At 46.7% G+C, this 26,451-nt stretch overlaps 2 protein-coding genes across 3 annotated transcripts in view; one reads left to right on the forward strand and one right to left on the reverse strand.

Annotated features, from left to right (window-relative positions):
• Nucleotides 1-13,881, forward strand: part of ADAM19 (ADAM metallopeptidase domain 19) — a 34,551-nt gene extending 20,670 nt beyond the window's left edge. Inside the window, exons 11-23 of the mRNA XM_014948213.1 lie at nt 90-229; nt 1,823-2,000; nt 2,659-2,748; nt 3,483-3,678; nt 3,932-4,040; nt 4,551-4,755; nt 5,328-5,408; nt 6,473-6,581; nt 6,685-6,820; nt 7,054-7,120; nt 7,661-7,876; nt 10,660-10,806; nt 11,597-13,881. Coding sequence (XP_014803699.1) covers nt 90-229; nt 1,823-2,000; nt 2,659-2,748; nt 3,483-3,678; nt 3,932-4,040; nt 4,551-4,755; nt 5,328-5,408; nt 6,473-6,581; nt 6,685-6,820; nt 7,054-7,120; nt 7,661-7,876; nt 10,660-10,806; nt 11,597-11,671 — 1,749 coding nt within the window. The 3' untranslated portion in view covers nt 11,672-13,881. The remainder of the gene's footprint in view (nt 1-89; nt 230-1,822; nt 2,001-2,658; nt 2,749-3,482; nt 3,679-3,931; nt 4,041-4,550; nt 4,756-5,327; nt 5,409-6,472; nt 6,582-6,684; nt 6,821-7,053; nt 7,121-7,660; nt 7,877-10,659; nt 10,807-11,596) is intronic.
• NIPAL4 (NIPA-like domain containing 4) lies at nt 13,827-24,568 on the reverse strand. Of its 2 annotated transcripts, XM_014948215.1 has the most exons (7): nt 24,399-24,568; nt 22,396-22,644; nt 19,589-19,645; nt 17,924-18,014; nt 16,584-16,744; nt 15,902-16,485; nt 13,827-15,464 (listed from the first exon to the last, which is right to left on the reverse strand). In XM_014948215.1, the coding sequence occupies exons 1-7, from the start codon at nt 24,433-24,435 to the stop codon at nt 15,453-15,455; spliced, it is 1,191 nt and encodes a 396-aa protein (XP_014803701.1). In that variant the 5' UTR covers nt 24,436-24,568; the 3' UTR covers nt 13,827-15,452. The 2 variants fall into 2 exon arrangements, with proteins under 2 accessions (XP_014803701.1, XP_014803700.1); XM_014948214.1 differs by lacking the exon at nt 13,827-15,464 and having other exon boundaries at nt 15,472-16,485; nt 24,399-24,435.
• Between the last annotated feature and the right edge of the window lie 1,883 nt (nt 24,569-26,451).

The following is a 26,451-nucleotide window of genomic DNA, read 5'->3' on the forward strand; positions in this document are numbered from 1 at the left end:
ACCAATGAGAAGTGCCACTTACCCCATTGACTTAGAGGTGCACCAAACAGGCACAGGAAAAATGTTTGATGTGCTTTGATCTTGCACAGGACCACTCTGATAATGCCATTGGTGTTGCTGCTACCATTGCCCATGAGATGGGACACAATTTTGGCATGAATCATGATTCACCTGGCTGCTGTACTACCCCCGCCGAAGATGGAGGCTGCATCATGGCTTCTGCAACTGGGTGAGTTCATCTGACAGGGGCTCAAGGCGAAATGCAAAGGGCTTTGTTACAAGAGCCTTGGTGGAGGAGTAAGAGCTGGAAATGCAGACTGAAGGTGTGTCTGTTGCTGCCTGTTGGAGCCAGTGTGTTTACAGACAAAACGCTGCTGGGCAAACCCTGGCTCATGTATCAGTAGCAATTTGCTAAATTTCCAATTAACATACTTCTGCCTGAGGTTGGTAATGTAGGAACCTGGCAGCATTTGGAAGTGGAGCTCTAAACTGTCTGGTAAAAAGGAAAATTTTCCCATCTTCTGTCCTAAAGGATTGTCTTAGTACCCCTCTTACCCCTCATCTCTGAGTTTGTCCTTCCCACTGTGTCCTACCAAATGATCCATCACTCCTAAGCAAGTTCAATGCAGATATGCACGCATCCTTCTGCAAAACCTGGACTGCCTACTGCCAGCAAGTAGAAAGGAACAAGGGGTGACCAAAACACATGTGACTTTGGCGTGTCAAGGTTTACATGGGCTTCATTTCTGTTTTGTACACGAGGTGTGTAGATAAATAGTTGATAGGGTTTCTAAAGCATCTTGGGCAAAAGATAATGTGTGTTATAATGTGGTAAACGGGAAAAGGATTGCTTCAAGAAAGAACTGATTTTTGTTAAAGGCACAGTGATAGGGCTGTATTTCTAAATCAGAAGACGTGAGAACAGAATGACTGTACGTTGTTTTAAGAATACTGCTTGGTTTCAGTGAGCCACAGAAAGCCTGTGTTTAAAAGGGAAAAAGCGCTGGCTTTGAGTGAAAGGGGAAGCGAGAGTGACTCTGGAAACCCACAGGGATTCCAGAGCTCATTTTTGATGAGGAACCACAACAGCTTCTTTATTTCAGTCACGTAAAAATGTCAGCCAAACCCATTCACTGGAAGCCACATTCCCTGTTTCCTGAAGCCTTCCTCCTTGGGGATTAGCAGGTTTTTAACAAAATTGTCTCTGTAGATATCTTCTTTCATATGCATGATTTCCTCCAAAAAAGGAAAAACATTTAGGTGGGAAGTGAAACCATACTGGGATACAAGTAGAAGACACAACATGAAGACATACATGCACAGTCGTATGTAGAGGTCTGGCATTTTAGCAACAGAAATTAGTAATTTATGTAACAAAATATTCACATCCTTTGAAATGAGGCAGTAGATAGGAAAAAGAAAATATGATTTTCATCAGTTAAATTCACAAGCAGTTACTCACGGTCCGAGTGCTGGGTTCAGGAATAAGCCACGGCTTCCATATTGAGCAGATAAGGACTGCCAGACCTGTCAGCTATCAAAGTCAAATCTAACCCAAGATACTTTATTTAAATAAAATTTATTTTTTAAGGCAGTTATATTGCTAGACAGTCTTGCAGTGCAATCTCACCTCTTCGTCCAGATGGGTCTGATTTTGAACAGGCACACAAAATCACAATTGGCTTTTGCACAGTTTCACAGACTTCAGAGAAGGACCTGTGCCCTTTGGCACTTGTCAGGATTTGCATGTGCTCATTTTTCCAATATTTCCAAACCATTGCCCAGATCTGTCATGATGTTTTTCTACACTGTCCATATTTAGGCATCCATTCCCCAAGGTGTTCAACCAGTGCAATAGAAAAGAGCTGGAGAAGTATCTGCGGTCTGGTGGAGGGATGTGTCTCTCCAATATGCCGGATACCAAAGACATGTATGGTGGGAAGAAATGTGGAAACGGCTACTTGGAAGAGGGAGAGGAGTGTGACTGTGGAGAGGTGGAGGTAACAATTGTTCAGAGCCAACCATTTGGGGTTTAGTGGGATACAATGATTTTTATTATGTGCTTCACAACTACAGCTGTTGTAGTAATATGTAAAGAGCTTTTGTTTGTGCAGGAGATACGTGTACCTTCCCTGCATGTAAATGCATACGCAGTGTAAATCAAACAGAAGTAAAGTATCACATCTAACTAAAGTTACAGTGACTGGTACAACGTTTCCCAGAACTCAGGGATGATGTAATACACAGTTGAACAGAGCTGGCAAAGACTTCATTTAGAAAAGAAAAGAAAAAATGATCTTAGGTGTTGCAGTTTCATATATAAGTTCACTATACCTACAGCTCCATTCTTGAGCTTCTCTCAGCACGGCATTTCACTTCTCCAAATCCATACTTAGACTGATATGACAAAAGGGAGCTGGAACCAGCATCCCAGGCTCACCAGATGTGACGAGCACAACCTATAATCTCCAGAGGATACACGCATGTAGTGCTGTCATTCAGCACATGCTGAGTATCATGAACATGTTGTGGAAGGAAGGCTGTTACTTTCTTTGTATGTAATTCATCAAGTACGATGTACACCAGCTCTGATGCTCTGGCACATTCTTGTCTTGAACATCAGCCTTGTAAACTCTGCTGCATCTTGCTGTCTTCCAGGAGTGCAACAACCCCTGCTGCGACGCCAGCACCTGCTCCCTGAAGCCGGGTGCCGAATGCGCCCACGGCAGCTGCTGTCATCAGTGCAAGGTGGGACCTTTGGGTTTTCCTAAGAGTGGGGAGGGAATGACGGTGGTGGAAATGTGAGGCTGAAAAATGGAGAGGATGAACACAGGCAAAGATTTCTCATAAGCTCATTCTTGTGTTTGCACGTTGACTGCGTCCTCTCACTGACCTATCCTGAGCACGTGGAAAATAATTTTCCAGGAATCCACCTGAACTCACTCCTTTCACAAGAGACTTGGAAAAACTTTCTAGATGTAACTTCCGTTCTCCGAATCCATGGTGGACAGGACAAGAATGAACTGGCTAAGTTCATAAGCAAGGGAGACATAAGTTACATATTAGGAAAACGTCTCCAGTAGAAATGACAGTGAAACACTGAAATGAATTTCCCAAACGGGGAGGGTTTTAAAAATAGACTACACATGTGTCTGTCAGAAATGCTTTAGGTAAATCAGATCCTGCCCTAGGGCAGGCGGAGAGGGATCAGTGTCCCCTTAAGATCTAGCAGCCTTATTCTCTATGTATGATCTCATTGCTACCTAGGGAAGGGATCCAGTCATTAATTTGATTCTACACAGTTCACCCAGTTAATGAAGTTACAGTCATTTGAATCACTGCTGACCTCAAAAACCCTAAGACAAGGTGGATGAAGAGATGCATGCAAGATTTTTTCTTAGCTACAGGGAGACATTGTGCAGACAATGAAGCCACAAAGGAGTCAAGAAATAATTCATTTTTTTCCCGTTGTATCTTTTTAGCTGATGTCTCCAGGAACTCTCTGCAGGGAAAGATCAGGACTCTGTGACCTCCCAGAATACTGCACTGGCGAGTCACCGTTCTGCCCCCCCAACTCCTACCAACTCGATGGGGCTTCCTGTGATGGAGGAAGAGCCTATTGCTACAGTGGCATGTGTCTCACCTACAAAGACCAGTGCGTGCAGCTGTGGGGGCCTGGTAAGGACACTACTTGCAGTGAAATAAATTGTCCTCTGAACATTATTCACCCTGTGTTAAGGCATTAGTAACTTCCATACCCATCATCAGTGGCAAAGTCTGAGGAGCCTTTTCTCCTGCCTTTCTTACTTGGAGGAGGCAGCAAAAATTTCCCATGCTCAAACCGTCCCAGAAGAACAACTGAGTGGTTGGCGTGGGGTGAGATGGGCTCTGGGCTCCACAGGAATCAGCCACATGAGTCTCTTCCATGCAGGAGCAAGGCCAGCACCAGACGCCTGCTTCGAGAAGGTTAATGCTGCTGGAGACATCTATGGGAACTGTGGGAAGGACATCTACGGCAACTACAGGAAGTGCGAGATGAGGTAGGAAGCAGAGTTGCAGCCAAGAGTTGCTCATTGGAGAATACATTTCTATATATTACAAAATTTTGGGCCAGTAGATAAAACCGATCCATGCTTTGGTTTCACTCGCTCCCTCTGCCTTCTGGGAAACAGCTGCGTCCTCGTTGGACTTAGAGCCCTTATGACTGAAGCTGGAGGTTTACCGTTTTCCCTTCCTTTTGCATTTTAAAACATCTAGTTGTTATTTTTATAAAAGCAACAGAAGAGGAGATTTTCAAATCCATAAGCTAAAATGTAGCTTTTTAACCAAGACAAAAACTTAGTCTTTTCTGTGATTTTGTTGAGGCTGGCCTGCTCATGGGGACAGTGAAACGGTACCATCAGTACCCATCAGACACTGTTGCTTGGGAGGTGCTTGCTCTTTTGCCATTGAGCAATAACTCAACACTGCTGCTTTAATTTACATGTAGAGCTGATGCCGGCAAAATATTCAAGCCAGAATAATCACTTTAGCCTTTCCTTTGAAATCAGAGATGCTAAATGTGGGAAGATCCAGTGCCAGAGCTCTGCTTCCAAACCCGTGCAGTCCAATGCTGTGGCCATAGACACAACTATCCGCACCCAGAGGACGGAGCTGAGGTGCCGAGGGACCCACGTGTACGGATCTGACAGGGAAGAAAATGACCTGCTGGATCCTGGCTTGGTGTTGACGGGAACAAAATGTGGGAGCCATCATGTAGGTACAGTCCTGTCTGTAATGGCCTGGGGGAGGTTCAGGGTGTCACTTATCCATCTGGAAAGTGCTTTGTGGTTATCAAGCCATTCATTTCTTATGTCAAATGCCTTTCTAGGGGATTTTTATGTTTGTTGAAAAATAATTTCCTAATGGCTTCTGAGAAGCAATTGAAGAATACACACCAAAAGCCATGCCTTAAGTCTTTGCCAGATAAAGTCCAGGGCCAGTGATAAATTTGGGATTCACCAGTTGTTTGAGGGTGTCTGGCTTAGAAGTGAGACACACAATTAGAAATCAAGACACCTGAGAGCTCCTTCAGAGACTTGCTGCATGGGCATAGCCAAGCTATCAACTTCTGAACTCCCACTTCCCTCTCTGGTGTGTGTTAGCTGGGATTTAGGGTAGTGATTAAACGTTTGCTAGGGAATCAGATTAACTTCATGGCCTGTTGTTCTGCCCAGGGTATTACTTGTATTGCCAAGGGACCCTGCAAGTCACAAAATAAACCAAGACAGTGTTATGGTATATAACCCAAACAGCTAACACTGAGTTTTTGGACCCTTTCTCTGCAGGTTTGCTTTGAGGGACGCTGCCAGAACACCTCCATCATCTTTGATTCTGAAAGCTGTAGCAAGAAGTGCCATGGGCGTGGAGTAGGTGTCTTCCTTTTCATCTCCATTTCAGACTGAAGCAGGATGGTCTGCCATCCATCTGTGGATGGTTGTTCATCTCAGTTCTGATACCACGTTTAGGTTCACTCCAGACTTCTGCTTCTTGATTATTAATTTGCATATTCATGTTTGATGCAGTTTCTGGTCAGTGACTGTCCCTTTGACATAGGATTTAAGGACATCTACAGGAGGGATAAGAATTGCAATGAACGGAAAACAAGAAGGGACAATTTTTAAAAAAGTCTTATGAGCCCAGTTTAGATTGAATTAACAAAATCAGACTTACTGAGGGAGAAACATAGTAAAAAGTCACATCTAGAACAGTTTATCCCAAACTGTGCTCTGCTGTGCCCCCAGGGGATGGAAAGGCAAGGCTGGTGGGAATTTTTTTATATCTTTTGTAGATGTTTCTGGCAGAAAAGATCAGTGTCTCTCCATCCCTGTGGTCCAGTTAGGCAATGGAGAGAAGTGCAGCGGTGTGTGCCTCCCTGAGCAGCTTGGCAGACCCCAAAAGAGAGGGACTCACCCCACTCTTTCATTCCCAGTCTGCTTCCTCTCTTATGGGCCGTGAAGCTGTAGGAAGTGCTTGCCAGCTATTCCACAGAATCAAATTAAATGCTACAATTAGCACAGGACATCCCTAATCAGAGGAACCAGTCCCTGCTCCTGGGGCTGCCTAGACAATAAATAGCAATGGGCCAAGCAATAAACCTAAACAATGAGAAATCCTCACTGGATGCAAGGCAAGACTCTCAGTTTAGAGATAAGAAAAAGAGAAAGGAATTTTTAAATGCTGCTTTTCTCCTGGATCCAGTTTAGTGGCACATCAGCTGAAAAACCCTTGACTTTTGGGGAAAGAGAGAATTTCTGAGGAAATAAAAGGCACTTCCACTGCCTGAAAAGAAAATGTGTCCAGGCACTTCACTCCCTGTTTATGCCAATGAGAGTTTCTGCTGCAGTGTTTTGTCCAGCAAGGGCTTAATTATTTTTTAGCTTACATATTCTTTAAGAGCTGGCACTAAAGTCTGTGGCTCTTCCTGCTGCAGGTCTGCAATAACAACAAGAACTGCCACTGCAACCAGGGGTGGGCCCCCCCGTTTTGCAACAAGCCAGGGAGGGGAGGAAGCTTGGACAGTGGCCCCCCCATGCCCGAAGGTGAGTGGGACCAAGTGTACAATGGTGGCATTTCAGAAGGACTTGAGTTAGTTTGGGAGCAGAGAGTGTTCCATTTAACCAACTCTTACTTTCTTGCCCTCAGGCTCTTCAGCGCTCGTGATAGCTCTTCCAGTCCTGGCTTCCATTCTCCTCCTCTTCGGAATCATGTTTTTATTCTATTATCTGAAATGCTGGAATAAATTTGCCATCTGTTCTCTAAAGAAGACCCCACAGTTCAGGTACATTGTCAGTGCTGTGCCTTGTCTGCTTTCATCCACCCCCTTTCAGTTTCAGAACAGAAAAGAAATTGCAAAGGCTGTGAGGAATATAACTAAATGGGTTTGTTGCTATAGTCAGTATTTGCTGCTCTTTTTTTTTTTTACTTCAGTTAAAATATAATGGAAAATGCAGCAAAGAAAAAGAAGAAAAATGTATCAAGGAAATAACACTCTTTTCTTTCTCTTGTTGTCAGTGACACCTCTGGAAATGGGCATGCAAACCCTGCCTTCAAGTTGAAAACCCCCCAGGAGCAGAGGAAGGTAAGGGCAAGGTCCACCTCCCTGGGGAGAGATGCAGCCACTGAGATGTGAGATTGGGTTCTCTCTCCCGCTGCAATTAGGGAGTGGTTTTATCAAAGGATGGGAAAAAGGGACAGACATCACCCATGGCTGAAATCAGAGGGAGCTGAATGTAGGATCTATTTCTAGCCATTTCCTTAAAGGCATGAGCTGGGATTTAACCAGGCCTGTGTGGCCACTTGTCTCTCCTGATACATCCCATCTTCTGTCACATCCCCCTCTCAGATCTGTAGAAATTGCAAACTCTGGGCTTATTTGCGTCACTTAAAATGCTAATGCCTGAGTTACTCTGTTCCCATTTCTGCCTCATGATCCCAAATTGTCCCAGTCTATCCAATCAACACCTACTTGACATACACAACACAGACTGGTGTTGCAGGCAGTATTTTCTGCTGTGTGGCTCGTAGACCTCATGTAGATCCTCAAAAGTCTAACAGAGTGTTAAAAGGTGCTTTGAAGTGGAAATACCTAACTCCTGGGATTTGTGGGTCTTCCTCGCAGGTGATTGGCTTCCCTGAAATCCCATCAAAACCTCCTCCCCAGCAAGCTCCAGGTCTCCAAAGAAACACCCAGCAGCCCCCCACCTTCTCCCCTGGCCACAGCTGGGGTGTGGGGCAGCCCCCCAGGCCAGTGCAGCCAGCACCTGCCAAGGATGGTACCCGTCGGACACCCCCAAGCCGGCCAGCACCTCCTGCTCCCAAACCCCCCGTCTCTCAGGTACGGAGTCGCGCCGCTGTCCTGCAGATGTGGTTTGATGGGAGATCTGTTCTGCATGAGGCCAGCGAAGCCTCTTTAACCTGGGGGGGCATAGGAGTTTCTGTGCTCACAGGTTTTTGCTCCAGCTCACCACAGGATAATTACTGATAGTCCTTCTTTTGTAGTGTAGCTGACTGTGACCATGCTGGACGCTGGCTCACACAGTTAATTCTTCATTCAGGTCCCCTGATACCTCTAACCTGGACCTGGAGTCAGGTAGCCTGGATCACAAGGCAGCATTCACTTCAGCAAAATCATCTGAAGAGAAGGCTCTGGGGAGACGTTATAGCCCCTTCCAGTACCTAAGGGGGCTACAGGAGAGATGGGGTGGGACTCTTTATCAGGGGGTGTAGCGATAGGACAAGGGGTAATGGTTTTAAACTGAAAGAGGGGAGATTTAGATTGGATATTAGGAAGACATTCTTTACTCTGAGGGTGGTGAGACACAGGAACAGGTTGCCCAGGAAAGCTGTGGCTGCCCCATCCCTGGAGGTGTTCAAGGCCAGGCTGGATGGGACTTTGAGCAACCTGGTCTGGTGGGAGGCGTCCCTGCCCAGGGCAGGGGGGTTGGAACTTGATGATCTTTAAGATCCCTTCCAGCTTTCACTATTCTGTGATTCTATGATTCTCTGATGTTTTTTAGCTGCAAATCAAATAGATAATTTTCCAGGAATGAAAGGACTGTACAGATTTTTCCCTAAGCAAGCCCAGCATAGCTCTTCTTACCATTTGCATGTATCTTATCTCCTGCAGACAAACCCTTCTGAGATGATCAGTCAGTGATAAGCCTGAGATTCGGTACTGAGTACAGGATCTCCATTCCTCGGGATGACCCCCCAGATATCTTGCATTTGGTCATTCCTGGACTAAAGCCTCGGTAGCCTCAGACAAATTTTGATGTAGAGCAGAAATGGGACCTTAGCATGTTGCATAGGATACACTAGACTTCACCCAGACCCCATCTTAATGTGAGCATCCTAGCCATGAGGTTATTTTGAGGGTTATAAGGAAAGGGTATTTATTTACTTCTCTTTCTGACAATTTTGTTCTAAGCTTAGTACAGACCCCACATTCTTATGGAGCAGACGGCAAATCATTTAAACTGATTTAAACTCATTTTACCAAAATATTTCTCCACTAGCTTTATTAGGTTAGGGCCAGCAAAGAAGCAAAGGGCTCAGTTGCAGGGGATAGCAGGAGGCTGGCTCCCAGGCACTCTGTCTCTGAAGGATATAGAGGAAAACAAACCCAAAATATTTTAGTGAATGAGATTTGTTTCAAGCTCCATTGTTCCTGTGAACAGCCGGCACTTCAGCAGGAAAGAAAACTGAAACAAAAGCAGGAAGCTGACTGTAGTCAGTAAGGAATAGGTATCCTTCCCAGCTGGTTGTTGACAAGTTCCCCACAATCTCCATTGTGTTCCCTCCCCAGTGCATCCAGTCTCTTTATCTCAGTCAGATCTATTAGATGGGACACTTTTCCTAGGATTTCCAAAAGAAACCTTGCCATTTCTGGATTGGAGGAGAGCCACAAGATGTAGAAGGTACAAGGGAAATAATTAATTTCATTGTTTGCTGGAGTCAGTGTCCTTCCTAGACGTTTGCAGTATCTGCCAGATGTGCTCTCTCGCTGTTCCTGTGGGAGCTCTTTGCGGCCAGTGGTCGGTGGGGTTTAGTCTGCCCTGTCCTCCTGCAGTCACAGGGACAGCAATAAACCCCCAAGCATCGGCTGATGCAGCCGTTGAGCGTTGCACTTATGCATAGTCTAAGGAGACCGCAGGGTTTTTGGGTGCCCTCCAAGCTGTGAGTGCAGCTGTGTTTATTAAATCCACACCTGTAAGCCAGCGACTTAGCACAGAGACTAAGCAGCAACAGTTCTTGTGTGGGTAACTTCTCCCCAGGGCCGTGCTTTACACTGGAATTCATTAGGCAAATGGAAAATATAATGCTCTTGAGTATCCTATTAGGGACAGCTGTGTGCACAAACAAAGTAATAACCGATTGTGGGGGGGTGAAGGGCTGTGTGTGTATGGACACATGTATATACATGTACGGAGGGTTTACAGGCATTGCATGGGCAATCATGCAATGAGTGTATGCGTGTGAAACTTGCATCCAACCTCAAGTGCATCAATAATGGGGCTAATTAAAAGGCTCTGGAATATACCTTCCCTATTACTTGCAAAATTCAAGGCTCAAAACTTCTGGATCCCTTAGTAGCCAGAATAGGATGAGCCTGCAGCTCTGTTCAGGAGCCTGAGGAAGGTAACCCTCTTACCCTGGTTGGTTGTCCTTGGTTTGAAGCCAGCTGCCCAGCAGCATAAAGCCAGTCTTCCTGAAACTTGATAGGTGAGAAGCTCTGCATTGAAAAGCACTAACCACTTGCATAATAGTATAAGTAATAGCAGCAGCCACCCACGCTCCCTCCTTGCTTCAGAAAGGAAGAAGTCTTTGCAAGCATGGTTTTACCTGTGTCCCTTTGGTCCTTTGTCTTAGGCTGGGGATGCTACAGGCTGAGTTGTGATGAGGACTCCTGCCCAGTCTGTAAGGTTTCTCCTGCTTTTCATCGTGCAGCCCTTAGATTGTAATATCCATGGGGCTTACTCCACACCAGACACACCGAGGTGTGCAGCTGCGTATCAAATCTGCTGTCTCAGACTTACAGAAAATTAAAAATATTGTCTGTGCTTTCAGGCCAGGCCTCTTTCCAGGCTGAGAATTCAAAACTGTTTCTTTCTTGTGTAGGATATTTCTAGGCCCCGGCCGCCCCAAAGAGCTTTGCCAGCTAATCCTGTCCCAAACAGAGCCAGAGCCTGGCCAGGGAACAGCCCCACCATCTCGCTGCCTCCTGCACACCCCAGAACCCCAGGAGGACTCCAGCCTGCAGCACAGGTAGGCACTGAGTGAGGTGATGGAAGCACAGCAGCCATCCCCTCACCACAGGGGAGGAAAACTACTCTGAAGGGAGTAACCTTGCTATTGTATGGCAAAACACCTTCACACACAGCCCCAACAGGTGGAAACAGGGTTGGTTGCCTTTATTGCAGAGGGTTCTGTTTTCAGCTGTTCCTTATTAAGCATTTACTAGGTTAAGCAAAACAGTTAACTTAGTCCTCTGTGTCTCTGAGCACTTTCTCAGGTAAAACATTTGTGTGAATGGGGTGAGCTATGGGGGTGTGGGGGACCCAGAATGGTTAGTGAAGAGTGACAAAAACAGGAAAGTCCATGCCAGATTTGAGGACCCCAGTAAGGAACAGAAACTGGTCCAGCCTCTCTAGCCATGGCTAAGGAGATGCTTTCTCTGTAGGGAGTGTTTCCCAAAAGTGTCCTTAATAAGGATCATTAATAAGGGACTTTGAGTTGCTGAGCTCAGCTCCCTGCAAGCTGGACCCCTTCACACAAAACACCTGCAACTCCACACACCGCAGGTGCTGCCTCCAGCCAACCACATACTTGAGGCCAGCTGCAAAAAATTGGAAAAAAAATAATGCATGAACTTCATTGTGTCACTGGTAGAGAGGAGGAGAGTTGCTGATGTGATGCATTGGGGTGTAATTAGACAGGCTTCTCCCTGTAGCTGATGTTCTGCTGTACCATCAGCTCTGGGAGAAGGAGAAGGAAGCGTCTGCTCTTTCACCAGTGCTCACCCCTTTCTCTTTTCCCCATTTTCCATCTCACCCAGAATACTGGTGTTGGGACGGCTGGAGCAGCAAACATCTTGCAAGTGGTGCAGCCAGGCTCCCGTGGGCACTCATGAACCAACTGTTCCCAGCTGGCTCTGACCTTCACAGGGTGAAGACTGGATGGCCTTCATCACCCCAAAAAAATGTTTGCAGCCACAGACAGTGTCTTGATTCCTCTCCTCTAACCTCACATGATTCCTCTGCAACTCAACAAGCTGCAGTCAGGCTTGGCCCAAGTGCCCCCAGGAACTGCGCCGGTAACATGCCAAGCTGAACTCAGCCCTCTCTGCTGATAGCCTTTGCCATATAGGGATGACTTGTTTATACGGTATTTAAACATTATTGTGCAATATCCAGTGCAGGGATGGGGTGATGGGGCCTTCACATGTTTTTAGTCAGTTATTTAAGTGTTACCAGGGAGATCAAGCTGTGAGTGCAGGTGCTGACCCTGATGGGTTTTCATGTAAGACCCAGCCCTGTTGGTTTCCTCAGCCCATCCACACAGCTGCAGGAGCATACGTTGGTGCTACACAGAAACTGCTGCCTCTTGAGAGAGCAGAAGGCAGCCGTTGATAACTTTCTTCAGCATATTCTCAAGTTTACAGCAGGTGGAAAGCCAGGCCACAACAGGGAGCAAACCATATTCCTGGTTATGTGGGTCACTATGGATTTTGATTTAGCTTTTACAGAGTGGATTAATTATTTTCCCCCATATAACCATCTTCAGCAAGAGCATTGCAACCTGTCTGTCCTCCAGCACTCACTTGTCTTGCCTCAGTGCTGTAAGACCTGACAGCATCCCCAGCGTGGCCCGTGCACTCTCATCCGTGTCTTTGGGACACAGTCAAGGTACGACAGGGAAACTCTCTGGCCAAGATACAGAGTAAATGGCCAGAGGGAAGCTCAGCAAAAGGCAGTGGTGAAACCTCCTCTCCAGCATACGGTACCGTGGATAATCAGTAGACACTTCTGCACGTGTCTCCTCAGGCTTCGGTCTGTGCTGAGCAGTAATTCAGCACGGGCTGTCTGCTCCCCATACAGCTGAGAAACCTACCTTGAAATTGCCCAGGTGGTAAAACAGCAGAAACATGAATGCAACACATGGTGCTTTTGTAGGGCAGCTCATTTACTCCGGGTTTTTTTCTCCAGGACGTGGAGGGAGAGAGCTGTCTGTGTGCACTTTAAGCAGCTGATGGTTCTGACCCTGAGGGGACCCTCCCTTATGAATTTGGGGTTTTTTCTCCTAGAAGTTTTGGCTTTTGTACGTTTTTTTCCTCAGGATTTTAAATTAAGACCTTTTGTTATGCCAAACTTTTTTTCTTTTTTTTTTTTTTTTTCTTGAAATGATTTCCTAGGAGAACACAGGGAATTCTGGAACTATAGTTACAACAGTTCTGTTGTGTCTGATTTATTATGGACAAATCCTCAAACAGTGTGATTGCTGCTGCACATGTGAGAAACTGTGTTATTGGCATAAAGAAAAAAAGTCTTGGCTGATGGTTCTCTTTCCCTAAGCTCTACTGATTGGAAAAACACCAGATAAACCCTAAGCACTCATTAAATTTGTAGTTATATGTAGCAGCATGTCTGTAGGATGACTTAAACCACACTAGTTTTCGCAACTTTACTACCTCTTTCTCCACAAGAAAACAGGACACAGGGTGTGTCTTCACTTTCTGGTTGATTATTCCTTCCCTTGATAATTTTGGACCTTTTCTTACCTTCTCTGTGCCTGAAAAACAGACCAACCTAAAATACTTTTCTCTGAAATGAGGGATGACAAGTGAAAGACATCGGCTTTCTGATCTTTATATGTCTTTTTCTACAGTTGGATTATATTACATCTAAACAAAAGTTGGATCAGTAAGCTGGGCACATACTGCACAAACACTGTGGTAGTATAGATTCAGCCACAAGAACTTGATCTTATATCTGAGCCCTCGCTGACGACAGTAGCATTACCTCTGTTACAACCCCTCATCTTTATCAAATGGTCTCCAAAAGGTAGTTTCAAGTATGTTCTTTTACATTTTTTATATGTGTGCAAGTTGAGAGAATAAGAATAAGGGAACTGTAGGAGGAGTAAAAGATGGTAAAACGTGATTTTTTTAAAAATACGTCACTTGGGAGAACAAATACCAAAATACATCTCACTTTCTCCTGTGTCCACATATTAATGGTTTACAATAATGCTCTCTGTGCATCTATGCAAATACTTGAAGAATGCAATTCATTGTGCCTTTTGCCGAGTTTTAATAAATTTGTCAGTTGTCATTAACAAATATTCTGTCACTGTGTACTATTTTGCTTCAAATCTTCATTTTATATGTGGCATTTGTCCAGAGATGGCAGGATAGCTGGAGTAATAGCTTTTACAAAATGCAGTTCTAGGCGGTGAGAAGGATGAGTCCTGTTTACCAGCAATTTCTAAAAGAAAATGCATAAAGCATTATACCGATTAGGATGCCAAAAACAAAGCTAAAGTGTATTATTTAGATTATTTTCTGCTACCAAAGGAGGGCGCTGCTGTTTTGCTTGCTGCCCCAGATGCTCTTTCTGCTGTACTCCGCTGTCCTTCAGCCTGTTTATGGCTATATCAGTAAGGTCAGAGAAATCATTAAAAACATTCAGATTTTTTTTTTCTAGAAAAAGCCTTTATTTCCCCTTTATTTCCCTTTACACATTCAAAAAAAAAAAGTACTGAAATGTTATTAAAATAAGAGATTGAATATTCCTTCCCCCCGCCCCAGCCCCAAGCTGCATTTGCTCAGCAGCACCCAGACCCGGGTATAATCAGGTTGGCATCTCAGACAGCATCAGTGCGTGCTGTGGGTCCAGGGCTAACCCAGCCAGAGCTGCCTCCAGACCGAGCCACCTTGGCAAAGCCACCTCAGGCTTTGCTGCTCCCCGTTTGGGATTTGCTGAGAGCAAATGGGCTCCAGTTTCTCATGCTGTAAGACCAAGTAGCAACATGGGAGAAACTTTTAACTGCAGTGACATCTTCTTTTTTCACCTTCCAGCTCAAAATGTGATTTCTCCCATCCCTTCATCCTCACCATCGATACAAATCCAAGAGGGTTTTGAAGGTGAGTTGTGAGCAAGAGTCCAGGTAACATCCATACTATATTGGGAGAGATGGAGAGGGGTGAACGGGACTGCTCTGAGATAAATGGCATCCCGACAGCTCTGCAGAGCATCACCCACTTACACCTGTTTGGCTTTTAACACGCAGCTCATACCTCCCTCTAAACAACAACAACAAAGCTTTTGGGCTTAAATGATAGCAGGACAGGTCATGGGGCTCCAAGAGTTGGGAGGCTCTCCAAGGACATTTGCTAAGAGAAAAAAAAGCCCTTAAAATTTACAACCACTTGCTCTTTCAGGCTGAAAAGATTTTCACAGACCACAAAGTCTTGAAGATGGTGCTGGTGTTCTGACACAGAGCTTACCCTGCCAGAACTTCTCAGCCTGAGCAGGGGCTGCCCTCTGACTGCTTTCACCAACCACATCAACGTGGCCTGGGCACCATAGCTGCTAAGGAAAAAAAAAAAAAACCCAAACAAACAAAAACCCACATAAAACTAACACTGTGCTGCCTGGAAACTCCTGCACCTCACAAAAAACAAAAGCTGAAAAAGATTTCTCTGTCATGATCCTGTAAAAACACTTCATGGCTTGGGTCCTGCCACTGAGCCCAAGTGACTATTCCAAAATTCGCCACAGTTTGCCCATATTCATCAATATTCTTGCAGAGCAAATAATTAAACACGGACGAGCAGAGTCTGAATAGCCGGCGTGCACTGTTCAGTCCTTGTCTGTCACCTCCGTTTGAGATATTGGTGTGTATTTTAGAGTTCATGCATGTGTCTAGAAAGGAAAAAAAAAAAGACAAAAATCACTAATCAATGACTCAATCAGGGCCTGGAAATAAACACATCAATGGTCACCCGGGGCAAGGATTGCAAGAATAAACATTAGCCCTGCCAAGAAGAGATGGGAAGGGGCCTTAGAGAGGAGCTTTGTCCCAGGAGTATCATCTTTCAAGAGGATTTTCATTTTCAGTGGCTGCATGCATTAAAGCCCAGTGAGGATTAAACATACCCCTTGCTGCCACACCATTACAAAGATCCAATCTGAAAGCCCAAATAAAGATTTGGCTTGACTCTACCAAGCTTTAGATAAGATAATGCTGGTTTTATTGTCTGCTTTTCCTTCTTTAAATTTCTCAATAGCATCTGGAATACTGACGTCAACCCAACCCCCAGACCCTCACATAAAACATGTTAGGTGTAGATCATGAATACTTTTGGTTTATCCTCTGGGGCAATGCTGGAGTTGTCCACTTCTATCAGGATATTCTTGTCATCTTGGGTGACTGGTGCTTGCTGTCCACTCTGGAGGACTTGTGGTAGGTTCCCTAAGCCTATGTCCATGTCTTTGAAAGCATGGAGCAAAAACACTCCCAAAATGATGGTGAGGAAGCCACAAACTGTCCCAATGATGTCCACTATGGTCATGGTGACCCACTCCTTAAAGAGGATGATGGAAGTTGTGATCACAATGGTGGTGAACAGCACATAGTAAATGGGAAACACCAAAGAGGTGTTGAAAATGTCTAAAGACTTATTGAGGTAGTTAATTTGTGTAGTGATGGATGCCACCAGCGTGATGACTAGAATCCACGTCAATGGGTGCTGCAGCACAGGCTGGCCAGCAAAGAAGCCTTTGATGGCGATACCCAGGCCCTTCACTGAGGACACGGAGAAGGCACCAATAACGGAGCAGATGGTGAGGTAGATGAGGATGTTGCTCTGGCCATAGCGGGGTGCGAGGTAGAAGATCAGGAGGAAGCAGACAACCAAGAGGATCGCAGCATAAGCAAGAAAACCTGTAAGAGGGAGAAAAGTAACTCAAAACTGAGCAGTGGGCAAGGGGAGCGGTACGCACTGCCCATGACTGAGAGAGAAAACACGACCCCTTGCATACCCGGCTCTTTCAGCTTTGAAGACATTTCATCCAGAGTGGTGACCTCCTCGTCCTCTGGGGCATGTATCACCATCACGGTGCTGCCCACGAGGCTGAGCATGCAGCCCAGCTTTCCCAGCAAATTGAGCCGTTCTCCAAGCAAATACGAAGACAGGATGGCACTGCACAGGACAGAAAAACATCAGCTGGTGTTTTTTGAAGTCCTTCAAAGAAGGAACAGTAGCTAAAATAAGGTAAAGAATGCCTTCATGTGATACAAGGACACAAATTTGGACCAAATTTGTTGGGACTCCAGTGTGTTAGCACATAATCACATTGCATCTACTGACAGCTGAACCTGCAGAGACGCAGGTGTGATCTACAGATCACAGCTCATGTATCAGCAAGGTTAAAAATTGCTAAAGGTGTTAGCACACCCTCAGAAATATTTTCAGGGTCTACAGATTCACTCACGAGCTGTTGGGCATTAAGAAGCCTTTAGTGCCCAAGGAAATGACAGTGTGACAGAGAAAAAAAAAACCCAACCTAACAATAAGAGAGTTACATTAATTTTAACTAAATCATCAGAACTATTAAGCCCCAGAGAAACTCTGAAGGTATTTGGGGCTGTAGATATATCTGCAAAAATATCTAGTTGTTGTTCATAATACTTTGGGGCAAAACACCAGAGCAGTCCTAACTCTCAGCTTGCTTATGCCCTTCACAGTAACAGTCCTTCTATAAAACCTTCAGTACCTGGAGTCATATATTTTGATATGAATGTCCTTTTTAAAAATAACAATAGGGTTTCAGCCCTTTCGGCAACAGACAAAAGTATAAAAACACATCAGAGTATTTTGATATGAATGTACTTTTTAAAAATAATAAAATACAATAGGGTTTCAGCCCTTTCAGCAACAGACAAAAGTATAAAAACACATCAGAGGACCCTAAAAGCTAGAAAATAAAAGGCAAACAAAAGACAGCTTAAAAACAAGCCTGTTATTTTTGACCCTTTTAGATTTTTAGTACTGTTCACAGCAAAAACATACCAAACCAAACCAAACAGCCTTGAATTGGCTAAAGAGATGGATTAAGGAAGGAATTAATATTGATATTTGCATTAATTTAACCTGAAGTGTATGTGACTGTTAATCACATGCAGCATTTCCAGAAGGGAACTGAATTCAGTGGTTTCCAAATGATTCCCCCAAAGGACAACAACTGGTAAGAAAAACCCTGAGCCGTTTTTTCCTTCAGGCAGAATAAATCATATTAGCATCACCTCAAGTCTTTCTACCTTGCAAGACAAACAGGCAAATAAAAAAAGGCAAACTACAAACTATAGAAACATAAATCACCTTATGAGCACGCTCAGAGCCCCCAGAGGCGTGACAATAGTTGCAGGAGCAAAGGCATAGGCGGCAAAGTTGGCAGCTTCCCCTCCACCCACTAAACAAACACAAGAAAAATAAATACCAGTGAGTTACAGCATACTTTTTGTCTTTTCTCTTGTGGGCTTGCAAACTAGTAAGATGTCAGTGAGAGAGTGGGTTTTATTATGGGTGTTTCATGCTGCTGCTTAACAGGGCCTGACAGTGGGTGAAAATCTCTGTATTACAAATTAATGCAAGCAGGGAGGCATACCTGGAGCCCCACACCCACCTGGAGAAGGTCTAGGGGTGCCAGGGCTTGGCCCTGGCACAGCTGCCTGTATTTACTCATTAAACCCCCACAGCCCAGCCATGCAGCTGTACTGGGTCTGGGTGATTAATGAGGGGGTGGGCTCCTGTGGGGGCTGCTGGGAGGTTGCTCCTCACCTACAAAGTGCCTCCTTGGGACTATGGTGTCACCTTCTGGCTGGGTTGTCCTTGTTCCTCGAGCAGTGAGTATTGTGTGTTTGCTTATGGGCTGTGATGTGGTGGTTGTGCAGCAGGAGCTGCAAGGGCAGGACAAGGTGGGGGCACCTTGAGCTGATGCGAGAGCCAGGAAAGACTGCTCTGAAAACACCTCTGCTGCTCTTTGTACAATTGTGAGTCCAATTTGAGGAGATACTGTAGTGTTGCGGTGTGAAAAGAAGGATTTAAGGATTGCTGGCTCTAAGGCAAAGCAAGTTTTGCTCAAGAAAAGGATTTCCACCAACACCTCCTTGCTATCTCCCTTCTGCAGCAGCAGCAAACTTTCCTAGAGTACCCAGGCACGCACGGGAGGCTGTTTGTGTTGTGCCTTGTATGCAAACCTGGCTCTTTGTGCCTTTGATGGGGAAAAACTGAGCTGGCAAGTCCTACCAGCCCTGCAGGAGGACGGTGAGGGAGATCCTGTGCAGCTCATGGCCTCCTATCTTTTTGAGGTACCTCTGCTGAAGATGGGGGAGCTTGGCAGAAAAAAAGGCTTTAAGCCACCAGATGCTGGGCTCGTTCCACACCTGATTCACAGGGACAGGCCCTGGAAAAACTGCAAACCCAGAGAAGCAGTAGGAGCTGCAAGGGCAGGGCAAGGTGGGGGCACCTTGAGCTGATGTGAGAGCCAGGAAAGACTGCTCTGAAAACACCTCTGCTGCTCTTTGTACAACTGCGAGTCCAATTTGAGGAGATACCGTAGTGTTGTGGTGTGAAAAGAAGGATTTAAGGATTGCTGGCTCTAAGGCAAAGCAAGTTTTGCTCAAGAAAAGGATTTCCACCAACACCTCCTTGCTATCTCCCTTCTGCAGCAGCAGCAAACTTTCCTAGAGTACCCAGGCACGCACGGGAGGCTGTTTGTGTTGTGCCTTGTATGCAAACCTGGCTCTTTGTGCCTTTGATGGGGAAAAACTGAGCTGGCAAGTCCTACCAGCCCTGCAGGAGGACGGTGAGGGAGATCCTGTGCAGCTCACGGCCTCCTCTTTTCTTGAGGTACCTCTGCTGATGATGGAGGAGCTTGCCAGAAAAAAAGGCTTTAAGCCACCAGATGCTGGGCTCGTTCCACACCTGATTCACAGGGACAGGCCCTGGAAAAACTGCAAACCCAGAGAAACAACTTCTACTTACTGGTTAACAAGCCAGCCCACCAGAGCCAGTCCTTCAGGTAGCCGTGGCCTCCATCTCCTGGGGAAGCAAAGCACACAGGTATGCAGGAGTCAACAACCATGTTCTTTGGAGTAAGAGATGAGAAACATCCCTTTGGAGAAGGATAAATTGCAAGGGGCATAGTTTGACGCAGAAAACAGCCTGGAAGGACAGACTATGCAGACATACTACCCTATGTGGAATTATGTTGAGACAAGGGATTAGTAGAAGCTGGCACTTGGGGCTGGACAATGCAAATACAAAAAAAACCCCAGGTGTTTAACCCTGGGTGCCAATGGGAATAGCACCCAGCACCTTAAAGCCACAGAGGTTATGGGCCTGGGGTGCAGCCTGCCATGGAGCTTGGGGCTGCCCTTCAGCCCTGGAAGCTGTGGTCATCCTCACTGGTTCATCAGGGTGCATCGGCCCCTAAATCCGGCGATAAACACCCCACCTGAGGTCCTGTGGACTGATCGTGTTTCATCTTGCATGTTCCACTTCCCTATCACTACGGGGCCCTCCTGGAGCAGAGGGATGAAGCGTGGCAGGGGCTGCTCTGTGCTGGATGCCCCCCCACCTAAAGACTGCTCACTGGGACACTGTCACTCCTGTGCTTCACCTCGCACTGCACCAGCTCGCTGTGGAGTCTCACGCGTGGGCACTAAGGTAAGGCAATGAGTTTTTTTCAAGCGCGGGTTATAGCTATGAAAGATGAAGGGGGAAGAGCTGCTTGGTGTTGGGTGCCTATAGGCCGCGTTGCTGTGCAGTTGTGGTGAGGGCTGCCTGTGTCCTGCCCCGGGAGTTATCTTTGCTTTTGTACACTGCTTTGTGTCACGGCTGTATCACAGGGAGTTGGCCTGAGCTGCCAGGAATCCTAATGTTAGCTTTCTGTGGCACAGTCATGGTGTGGCTGAGTTATCACGGCTGTATCATAGGGAGTTGGCCCGAGCTGCCAGGAATCCTAATGTTAGCTTTCTGTGGCACAGTCATGGTGTGGCTGAGCGTTTCTGATGAAAAATGATTCTTGGCATTGGAACAACTCAGTGAGAGAAAATGTGCGTGTCAATGAGCAGGAATAGCCATGCTGTGTTGGACACTAATCCAGCTCGGGTCTTAACCCACAAGCTGTTAGATGTAAGGAGCTTGAGCCTGCTGACATTGTGATCCCTGGTTTTAATTTTACTGGGTCAGAGAGAGCCCGTGTTTCTGAGAAGTCTGACCCGACCGGAGCTGTCAGTTACAGCAATGTTTGACCCGCCTTGGAGAAAAGTGATGTACTCAGATAGCTGGGGTGAACCACCGGGGCTGAGAGATTAAAGGGTGAGATAGGGAAAGGGGGAATGAAGAGGCAGAGAGGAATTTGTTGGAATTTAGCCTCTTCTGGTTCCTCCAGTTCACAAATGCTCAAGTTCAAATGTTATGCTCTGGTATTCCTTAGAAATTGCTGGGTTGCATTTTGTTTGCTTGTTTGTTTGGTTTTTTTTCTTAAGAGTTCTTTTTGTCAACTGCAGTTTTCTGTCATTAATCTCCAATTCCTAGTTAAACATCTTGAAAAATAGCCGGGGTTTGCCCTTGTTTTACTCGCTTGGCTCTGTTGTGGGAGGAGTTCATGGAGGGAAGGACAAGGGGCATCTACAAAACAAACAATATTTGTTTGTCTTCTGCAAATATAAGGTGAAAAGCAAAACTGTGTGAGTTCAGCAGTTGTGTGCAGCCAGCCTAATGGCAGGAGATGGAGACAGACTTGGGACTGGCCTGTGGCTCAGGTGCTGTTGATAGCTTTGCTGGTCACCTGCTGGTTGACTCTGGACGGTCACTTGATCACTCCATGCCTTTGTGTCCTCATATGGGGACAGTGATACTGACTTGCTTTGTAAAATGGTTTAGGAATTGGTCCTAGGCCAGAACTGGGAAGGAGTAGTAGTATTTTAATTATCGTTATTTTGTCTTGTAGTTATGCAAGTAGGTCAGCTGCCAGGTAGGACTTACCCTGCTGCTAGAGCCAATGTTTGTAATGCTGATGGGATGTGTCCAATTCCACAGTGCAATTCTGCTGTAGGCAGTGCTCCTCCACCATTTCCCATCCATATATACGTGCACATAAACACATGCCTCACCCTAACAGCTTGGTGCTAGAGGAAAGTTATCTACACCTGGTTGAGCAACATACCTCAGATGTATCCTTTCTGAAAACCACAACCGGAGTTCAAACAGATCGCAGGGCTACAGTCCTGCATTAATAAATGGCTCTTGCTAATGCAATTAAAGCACCTGGGGCCTCATCCTTGTCTCAGTGGCAAAGCTGCCTAGGGCATTAATAAGAGTGGGGTCATAGAGCTGTGCTGTTCTGCTCTGGTCTGGGGCATGGGGATGACTTGCAGCTTTGCACAAAGGGGGGTCATTTCAAAGAGCTTTCAACATCCTGCATCCTCTTGGCCATATGCTTTCCCATGTAAGAGCTGTGATATGCCTGTATTGTTCTCCTGGTGGGTGCACATCTTATCACACAATACATGTGACTTGCTGTTTGTGGTGCAAGGCAGGGGAAAGCTGCTTTTAGCCGAGCCCTTCCAATGCAGGGCTCTGTAAACTAGCTCCTTGGCTCCAGCACAGCACTGCTCCGAGTTTCATACTCAAACATGCAGAAAAGGTCTGTCTTACATAGCTGATGGAAGGCTGACGTGTACCCAGGGGTATTCCCCTGCCATACGAGTGCTGAAGTTTGGATGATGCGTGTGGTTCTGGGGACAGGTGGACCTCCCCTCTCCTGTCCCCCACAAAAGCCTTACCTGCCCTGGTGCCTCCTTTCTCCACGAGCCGTAGCAGCCCCTTCTTCTTGAGGATGACGCTGCTTCCGATGAGGAAGCTGGAGAAGACAGCCAAGCCCAGGCCAATGTAGAATCCATAGTTGTTTTCCAGCTGAGTTACCCAGAAGATATCCAAAGTCCCATTATCCTGGACAGAGTCAACTGGGTCAGCATCACTGATGACCTGGCACACGACGCGGTGGGAAAGGCACGAAAGGGTGACCAGAGACCCTGTGACACCATCATGGAGATAAGAGCAAATTACTGATGTAACTATCAACAGTGTCTCTATTGTTCTTTGGACTCATTGATGTCTCTCTGCACAGCCACCCGTGCTGTCACCCTAACAGCACGTACCCACCAGCTCTCAAAAACCCAGGACACCTCTTTACTCACATGTGGAAATGGCAAAGCGTTGAGTGACAGATTTATGGAGTGCAATTCAAGCAGCTTGTTGACACTGAATGTGTCTGCCAGTCTACACACTGAACTGGAGGCCACGAGAACCACTATAATAATGTAATTTGAATTTCCAAGTATCTGCCAGTCTACACACTGAACTGGAGGGCCACGAGGGCCACAAGGACCACTATAATAATGTAATTTGAATTTCCAAGTATTTATGCCAGACCTTCTCCATCAAATGTCAACGTTATGAGTTTGAACTGTGCCTTATCAACACTCAACCTTGTTGATTCAAAGGCTGTGGTGCGTTCCAGCCAACCAATCCTTGTGTCTGCAGCTTACAGCTTTGGGTTTGATGCGAGTGATGCCAATACACTGTAACTGCATCTGTCCCAGCTCTATGTACCGAGCAGTGCCATGGGATTGCTTGTTAAGACAACAACAGGCTCGTCCCAGATCAAAGCTTCATCTATACATTGCCTTTACTGTCTAATGGTTTTATTCTACCTATATGCAGAGATCCTGAGTGCTCATAAAACACACCAAGTCCTGCCAGCATGGAAGGCCTGAAAGCAGGCACAGTTTTCTGCTGTTAACACCAAAAGCACTAAGCCCCTGAGTCTCTAGCCAAGGTGTGTCCAAGTGTGTGGGTGGGAAAACTGCTGAGTTTCTTCCTACCCTCACACTCCTACCACATCCAGCACATCTTCCTATTGCAATCCTCATGCACAGTGTAGTAAAGACACTGTGACTGCGACTGGGCTACAGAACAGCCAGGTGGAGTGTCACAAAAGTCCCTTTGTAGTAAGAGGCTTTAATGTTCTGCCCAAGCTCAGGTAGGAACTACGGAGCAAGTATTTGTGTCTCTGCAGGCAGGGGTATGCAACAGCTAAACTGCCTGCAGCGCTGCCAGCAGCCTGGGCACGGGTCCCACCTTTTTCCTGAACCAAGAGACTGGTTTAGATCTTCTGCAGCTGCACCCCGTGTCCCCTGCACCTGTGGCTTGGGGGTTTGGATCTGAACTGGATCCCAACCTTTTCTAATGGAAAAAAAGTCCAGTGATCTTCTAGAAGAGTTTCCAGAGGTTCCCTAATAAGGTTTCTTTTCTAATGGAAAAACGTCCGTGATTGTAGAAATATTTCCTGGGGAGCAGGGGGACTGTCTTGCCTCCTTGGCTGGGTGAAAATCTCAGCAATGTGCTACAGGGCACAAGCATAAGGCAGTGGGATGGGGTGATTACCCACTGCATTAGATAATCTTTAAAGGAAATAAAAAACCAAAACCTAGCTCAGTTTCTTCCGAACTGCTGTGAGGCTGCAACAGTGCAGTGCTCGCTGCTGGCAGAGCTTGTGCACACAGGGAGTTTTCCCAGTCCTATACAGACCTCAAAAACCAAGGAAAAGACCCCCCCCAACCCAGAAAAAGAGAGCAGTGACAGAGAACGGCCCCACAGCTGGGTGGGGATAAGGCTGGGGGGTGCAGTGGGGCTTGCCCCCTCTCCCCGGGGACCCTCCCTCTGAGCCCCGGGGCTTGTCCCCTTGTCCCCCCGCGCTGCCGGCCCGGCCTGGGGGAGCACCCACCGTTGCTGCAGCTGCTGTTGGTCTCCAGCGGCTCCATCTCCTTCGTCCTCCGGGTGGCTCAGAGCATCCTGGAGCCGCTGCTGGCGGGACTGGGCAGGGCTGGGCCGGGCTGGCAGCACACCTTCCCGGCCGGCTCCTCCTCCGGGACGGGGCTGGGCCCTCGCTGGGCTCCCTGCAGCGGCAGCAGGTACCCCTAGGAGCTTTGCGGGTTCCCCTGGGCGAGCCACCATCCCGTGTGTAAGCCTTGTGCCCTGGCCCCCGTGTCCCCCGCCAGCTCAGGACTGGAGGGAGACAGGAAGAGGAGGGTCGGGGTGGGTTCACCCATATGGTGGAGAGCAGCAGGTGGGTTCAACAGCCCTTGCGCAAGGGTCCCCTGGCTCAACCCAGATGGGACTTTCTCCTCCTGGAGTGGGTTTTCTTACCACAGCGGTTGGGAGCAGGAGGGAAGGGGAGAAGGTGCTGTGGAAGCAGGAGGCTGAGCTTCTGGTGAGATGGGGTGTGAGCCTGGTGGTGGTGGCTGAGCTGGGGGACGCTGGGTGTACACGTGTTGTGCGCCCTGCAGAGCCGAGGACCTCATACACATTCAGAGGGCAGTGGAACAGAAATTAAACATGAGAAATTAAATGTTGAACAGTGTTTGTACTCCTGAAGATATCTCCTCTTACTAAACCAGACTGTAACTGTGGTTAACATAGCAAGGAAACATTTCAGAAAGTGTCCTGTCCTTGAAGTGTTGGCGTTTATTGTTCTCCAGTTACTACTGAGGTTGTAGGTACAGCAGGTTGTAGGACTGAAGGGCAAGGCTGGGGGGCTGAGAAACACATGGATGTCTAGGGAAAATGGATATATCCTGATGGAAGTGCAGGGTGTGGGGTTCCCTGTGTCATGTACTCACTGGGCAAAGGCGTATTCCTGGCTGAAGGTCAGGCCAAATTTCCCTAATGATCCTTCCTGACTTTTGAGTTGTAGCGGGAAAGGCCGGATGTCTAGGGAAAATGGATATATCCTGATGGAAGTGCAGGGTGTGGGGTTCCCTGTGTCATGTACTCACTGGGCAAAGGCGTATTCCTGGCTGAAGGTCAGGCCAAATTTCCCTAATGATCCTTCCTGACTTTTGAGTTGTAGCGGGAAAGGCCAGGCTGCTGGGAAACACACATTTGAAAAAGAAATACTGACAAATGACACATGTAATGATAAGGGCACATATCTGATGTAAAGTGTCGTGTAGCACAAGATCAGAAGTCCAGGACACAATTTCGCCATCAGCAGCTGTGATTTAAAACTTAACCGCCTCCATGCTGAATCCCAGTCCTGAGAAAGTCAGCTCCAGACCATGGGTTCCTCCATCACTCAGGCTCATTTTATACCCTTTTATTTGTTACTATTCAGTTGGCAGGCTCCATCATGGCCCCGTGGTTCAGCTCATACTATGGATGATGGTGGTGTGTTTACTGACAGTTGAACTGCAGCGAAAATCTTTTCTGAGCCTTTGTGGGTGAGTGTTGTTGACATCTGTGCAGAGCACTGTTCCCCACTGCAGACAGAGAGGTGTTGGGAGGGAGCAAATCTCTATGGAAGGGATTGGAGGTTAAAATAATCTTTTTTTTGGTCATGGTCATAAATGACTGCCACAGAGTGAGTGGTGCACTCAAAAGCAAAAGGCACTCTGGGCTACAGCTTTACCTTCCCCTGTCAGCATGATTTCCTAAAGGAAAGGGCTAAGTGACCACAGACATGTGTGTTTATGTACCACACTTCATCCCAAAAAATATTTGACCCCATGGGCCACTTTTCCCAGATTTGACAAGGGGTGCAACCTCCAGTAGAAGCTGTTCTCAGCTTTGGGAAGAGAGGAGACATGACAGGGAAGATGTCTAAAAAGGAGAGGATGCCACAGTGTGAGCTGAGTCTATCAGGCACCAGGGAAGGAGCGTGCCTAGTTGTCACCACCGTGGGAAAAGTGTTAGTCAGATCTTGCAATCAACTGTAGGACACAAGTGTCATTTCTTTCTCTCTGGTGCGGGGGCTGTGGGGGTGTGGTATATAAAATCAC

This window comes from Calidris pugnax, unplaced genomic scaffold (assembly GCF_001431845.1).
Source record: "Calidris pugnax isolate Ruff unplaced genomic scaffold, ASM143184v1 scaffold27, whole genome shotgun sequence".
Lineage (NCBI taxonomy): Eukaryota > Metazoa > Chordata > Aves > Charadriiformes > Scolopacidae > Calidris > Calidris pugnax.